The 5,980-nt window shown below is 41.3% G+C and overlaps 1 protein-coding gene across 1 annotated transcript; it reads right to left on the reverse strand.

The window, feature by feature from the left end:
• Positions 1 to 1,305: 1,305 nt before the first annotated feature.
• On the reverse strand, positions 1,306 to 2,295 carry LOC137527247 (olfactory receptor 6C1-like). Its single transcript, XM_068247753.1, has one exon. The coding sequence runs from the start codon at positions 2,293 to 2,295 to the stop codon at positions 1,306 to 1,308; it is 990 nt and encodes a 329-aa protein (XP_068103854.1).
• Between the last annotated feature and the right edge of the window lie 3,685 nt (positions 2,296 to 5,980).

Consider the following 5,980-nt stretch of genomic DNA (forward strand, 5'->3'; position numbering starts at 1 on the left):
CACAGCACAGGTATGCAGTGGTGGGTTCACAGCACAGGTATGCAGTGGTGGGTTCACAGCACAGGTATGCAGTGGTGGGTTCAATGAACAGGTATACAGTGGCGGGTCCACTGAACAGAACAGGTATGCAGTGGTGGGTTCACAGCACAGGTATGCAGTGGTGGATTCACAGCACAGGTATGCAGTGGTGGGTTCACAGAACAGGTATGCAGCCAGACAGGAACAAGCTAAGCCTAACTAATCTTTCCCTGAGAGACAGTCTGCAGCAGCTCGCCCTACTCTGACTAATGCAGGCACACGAGTGGCCGTAATGGCCGCCGCTGCCTGCCTTATATAAGGGGGGGTGGGGCTCCAGGGGCTAGTGTAGCCTAATTGGCTACACTGGGCCTGCTGACTGTGATGTAGAGGGTCAAAGTTGACCCTCCATGTGCATTATGGGGCGAACCGAACTTCCGCAAAGGTTCGCCTGCGGGACGCGAACGCGAACCACTGAAGTTCGCATGGAACCGTTCGCAGGCGAACCGTTCGGCCCAACTCTACATGCATACAGACAGTTTCAGATTGTTTGATCCTCATCAGTGCATGGCATGGATTAATTTGGCTCTATGGAGTAGGGCTTGTAACACCGAAAGGTACAGACTACCAGCAAGCTCATTGTAAACCAGAACTCACTGGAGTGTGTGAGGGGGTACAATGGTCCTAAAAGCCCCCTTGCTAAAATACTAAGGAAAACAAAAGTTTGCTTTTTTTTAAACAGAAAGAATTTGCGATAATTGAGGTTGGAGTGAGCTTGAGATGTCTCCCAGTGCATCACTGCTGAACATATGCAAATTAACCATTGTTGCCCTTAGAAGCTAAACACACCTCCAGAACCGCTGGAATGCAATGATGTGTCAGCTTGTTAATTTGTACAGAACCATAATAATCCAACATGTATACAGACTGTTTCAGATTGTTTAATCCTCATCAGTTCATGGCATGGATTAATTTGGCTCTATGGAGTGGGGCTTGTAACACCGAGAGGTACAGACTAACCAGCAAGCTCATGGTGAACCAGAACTCATTAGAGTGTATATATTATAGAACTTAAGCTAGAGGGGGTGTGCAGATGGGGAACCAAGGTGAGGGAGGGGTGGTCCGACCCCCTCCCCGCCGCTCTTCCCAATACCCCCTTTCTACCCGCTAACCCCTCCAGCTCGGTGGCAAGTGTAGGACCAGCCCTGGGGGCAGGGCGCTACTTCTTCTTCTTGCTTGGTCCGGCCCCTTCTTCTTGCTTGGTCCGGCCCCTTCTTCTTGCTTGGCCCTTCAGGACATACTCGTAAAATATGTCATTCTCCGCAGTATAGCTGTTTTCACATCATTATTTTTCAGGCTGTAGATGAAGGGGTTTAGCATGGGAACCAAAGCAGTGTTGAGCAAAGTCAAAAGTTTGGTGGACTCGAAGGTGCCACTTGGTGTAAGATATTGACATACAAGACTCGTGTAGAGTAGAGCGACAACAGTGAGGTGAGAAGAACATGTGTAGAAAGCTTTAGATCTCCCTGAACTAGACTTAATTCCCAATATGGTGGCAATAATGAAGACATAAGAGATGAAGGTGAGGAGAAAGGGAGGGATAGCCAGAAGTGTTCCCTGTGTGAATATCACCAGCTCCAAAATGGAGGTATCACTACAAGAGATACTCTTCAAAACCAAAAGGTCACATAAGAAATGGTCGATAATATTGGAAGTATAGCAAGATAATTGTAACAGTATGATTATTAAAAGAAGAGCTTGTAAAAGACTAAAGGACCAGCAGAATGTGGCTAAGCCAAAACAAACCCTACAGTTCATGACAGATGAATAATGCAACGGGCTACAGATGGCAACATAACGGTCGTAGCTCATGGCTGTAAGTAATATCAACTCATTTATGCTAAACCACGCATAGAAATACACCTGCGCTATGCAGCTTGTAAAAGGCACTACATGATTTCCCGTTATAAAGATAACAAGGACCTTGTGTAAAGTAACAGTGGGGGAAGAAATGTTTAGAATGGACAGATTGCACAGGAAGAAGTACATGGGAGTGTGGAGATGGAAGTCCAGACAAACCAGTAGTAAAATGGTCGTGTTACCACCTAGAATGATGAGATAAATGAGGAAAACCAGAATAGAGGTCAGGAACTGCAACTCTGGAACATCTGAAATCCCTTTAAGAAGGAAATAGGTCACCATTGTCTTGTTCTTCATCTTGTCCTCAGTTTGGCTTAATTCTATGTGCTGATGCTGAACATAATGTATAAGAAAATACATCTAGAATAAGATAATTTCTCCTGAAATTCAAATTTTTGTAAGTTACTGTATTTTTCGGACTATAAGACTCACTTTTTCTCCCACAAAAGTGGGTAAAAAAAAGTCACTGCGTCTTATAGTCCAAATGCAGGGAGTTCCTGACTTGTGAACGCCTGCCAATACCAACCTACAACCCACCGCAATGTTGGGGACTCCCTGTACTGTGCCCATGCAGAGGAGGACACAGGGGGATAAATGGAAGGTACAGGGGGACACAAAGGGGCATAGAGGAGGACACAAGGGGGCATAGAGGAGGACACAAGGAGGACAGAGGAGGACACAAGGGGGACACAAAGGGGCATAGAGAAGGACACAAAGGAGCATAGAGGAGGACACAAGGAGGACAGAGGAGGACACAAGGGGGACACAAAGGGGCATAGAGAAGGAAACAAGGGGGAAAAGAGGAGGACACAAGGAGGACAGAGGAGGATACAAGGGGGACACAAAGGGGCATAGAGAAGGACACAAAGGGGCATAGAGGAGGACACAAGGAGGACAGAGGAGGACACAGGGGGACAAATGGAAGGCACAGGGGGACACAAAGGGGCATAGAGAAGGACACAAAGGGGCATAGAGGAGGAAACAAGGAGGACACAGGGAGACACAAGAGGTACAAAGGAGACATAATCCACAAGATGCCCCTTCACCATGAATGCACCAGGTTTAGTATATATTTTACCCCCTGGTTTTTGTCCTCTAAACCTAGGTGCGTCTTATAGTCCGAAAAATACGGTTGAACTTGGACCAACAAAAATTGGCAGGAAGTTATTCTGATTGGTTCCAGTTCAATCTGCACATCATTTACATCGGCTGTGAGTGCTGAGAGAAATGATTTGCATCTTATTGGCCAAGCCCTAGCACCCATTCCTGCTGACAGAAATGTTGTGTTGGATTAATAAATGTGTATATAAATTGTTATAAGAGACTTCATTAATCATTCAAGTCATTTAGTATGTTGAGAAACATGAGCTTACATTCAATGTGGTTATCTGAGCTCTTATTTAATAGAAATATTTTTCTCACTAGCCAGTGACCTAACACAGCAACTTTATAAAAGTAATACATTATTAATAATGTGTCCTGTAAGTCAACAAGCCTTGATTATAGCCTGATTTTTAAACTTATTTTTCAAATATTGTTTGATGACTGTACAGCTTCTTAAAGTGACACTGAAGCATAAAAAACTTAAAATAAAATGAAATGTATGTGTAGTACGGATAATGAATAGAACATTTGTAGCAAAGAAAAGAGTCACATATTTTTATTTTAAGTTATCTAGCCTTTTTTATTGCATTGTATCATTCTCTAATATTTACAGTTTACAAACTACTCTCTGCATTTTCAACTATGAAGCAGAGCAGAACTAATGACCCTTTGAACTTTGCTGCAGTAAAATCTTTTCTGAAGTTGTCTTTCACTGTTGCTGTTTATCTATAAGTGCTTCAGAAAATAGCGCTGCTCTCTGACTAAATTAGTCAGAGAACTCAGAGAAGCTCTTTTGAATAGATAACAAGTAAAGTTTCTTAACTCTTCCTGTACTTGAAACAATATGAGACTTGCTACTAACCTTCTATTTCTTAGCTGTACTACACATACAAATCATTATATCATATGTTTATTTTCACTTCAGATTCCCTTGAATGATAATCAAGCATTTCAACATGTAAATGACATTTCTTTCTTTAAAGAGACACTGAAGCGAAAAAAAATATATGATATAATGAATTGTGTACTATGAATAATTACTAGAAGATTAGCAGCAAAGAAAATATTCTCATATTTTTATTTTCAGGTATATAGTGTTTTTTCTAACATTGCATCATTCTATAATATGTGCAGATTACACAACACTCAGCATTCAAAATGATTCTTTCAGAGCAGTCTGTGAACTAATGACCTCTCCTCTGGCAGAGGAAAAGTAAAAAATTAACTAACAGTTGAGATAATAAAAGTCAGAAGACAGCCCTCTCCACGACTTTGAAAGTCGTAGAGCTTAATGGCTTTTTTGTATAGAGATAACAACTGGAGTTTCTTAAATCTTCCTGTACTGGAAACAATTAGACTGATGTATCTGATCTTAATGTTTTATTTCTTAGCTGTACTACACATACAAATCATAATATCATAATTTTTGTTTCGCTTCAGTGTCTCTTTAATAATTGGCAACATAGTAGATTGAAGAGAAAATGGATACATACCAACTTGTAAGCTTTTTGAATAAATAAAGCATGGCTCCATTGTCAAATAAAATTCATGCTTCCAATGTCAGTTGTAATAGTTACACAGTAGCATAATCCAATAACACACGGCTACATTTCTCTAAAATATGTCTGTGACAAGCAACCTCTTAATATACAACCACCAATCATACTGTATATATGCGTCACGTCATCACAACTGAGCCGATGGTTCTTCAATCCACGTCATGATACACCGAGGAAGCCTACGTCATGTAGGCATAACACATATGTGTGTAACTGTAATAGTTGCTCAGTAACATTATCTAATAACATTTTTCTAAAATGTGCCTGTGACAGTACCAGTGGCAGTATTCCGTAATCACAGATCCTTACGGTGGATGAACGGTTTATATTCTCTTGAAAGGCCTGATAACAAGTCCTCTGTGAATCTATTCTCTGAAGATCAGCTTGTGGTTATTATTAATAATTTTCAAAATAATATTCCTAAAATCTCAACAGTCATTATCCACAATTCAGCATCCAATATACAGTACATGCAATGCTGCATATAGTGTTACTGAATGGACTGAAAGGACTCACAGAGTAATAAACTGTGGACGTTGCGGCTACTGATGGGCACAAATTTTGCAAAGTCTTAAATTTAATGCAAAATTTTGGGAAAATCTATATGTATAAAATCGAATGTATTATGTATGTGTGTGTGTGTGTGTGTGTGTGTGTGTGTGTGTGTGTATGCGCCGCGATCACTCAAAAACGGCTTGACCGACTTGAATGAAACTTGGTATACAGATCCCTTACTACCTGGGATAATATGTTCTGGGGGTCTCGCGGCCCCCCTGCACACCTGGGCAGAGCTACAAACAGCAAATCAGATTTCACCCATTCATGTCAATGGAAAAAAAATGTAAAAGGCTGCTATTCTCACAGTAATCAAGCCAGAGTCCCCACACTTGGCACAGGTGGTCACTTGGTGACCGAGGTTACAAATCCTGGAAAAGTGGGCGGAACATTAAACAGCCAATCAAATTTCAGCCATTCATTTTTAATGGGAACATGTAAACTGCAGCCATTCTTAGACTGTTAATCACAGGATTTTCAAACTTGCCACACTTGGTCACTGGGTGAATGAAATAAAGATTCAGGAAAGTGGGTGGAGCCTACAACAGCCATACAACAACAATACAAATTCACCTATTGATGTTCAAGGGGAATATTTACATTGCTTCCATTCTTACACTGTTAATGGCAAAGGCCTCAAACCTGATACAGTCAGTCATTGGGTGACTGGGGTCTAAATTCACTAAAGGGGGTGGAGTCACAAACAGCCAATCCGATTTGTTAGATTGATTTCAGACATTCTGTTATTGGCAGGGTTCTCAAACTTGACACAGTTGGTCACTGGATGAGTGGGATTAATATTTAGGAAAGTGGGTGGAGCCTATAAC

The sequence above is a fragment of the Hyperolius riggenbachi genome, chromosome 8, assembly GCF_040937935.1.
Source record: "Hyperolius riggenbachi isolate aHypRig1 chromosome 8, aHypRig1.pri, whole genome shotgun sequence".
In the NCBI taxonomy this organism is placed as follows: domain Eukaryota; kingdom Metazoa; phylum Chordata; class Amphibia; order Anura; family Hyperoliidae; genus Hyperolius; species Hyperolius riggenbachi.

What these genes read in the sequence shown, in the direction of transcription:
- LOC137527247 (XM_068247753.1), bottom strand. Translation starts at nt 2,295, where the DNA reads ATGTATTTTCTTATACATTATGTTCAGCATCAGCACATAGAATTAAGC.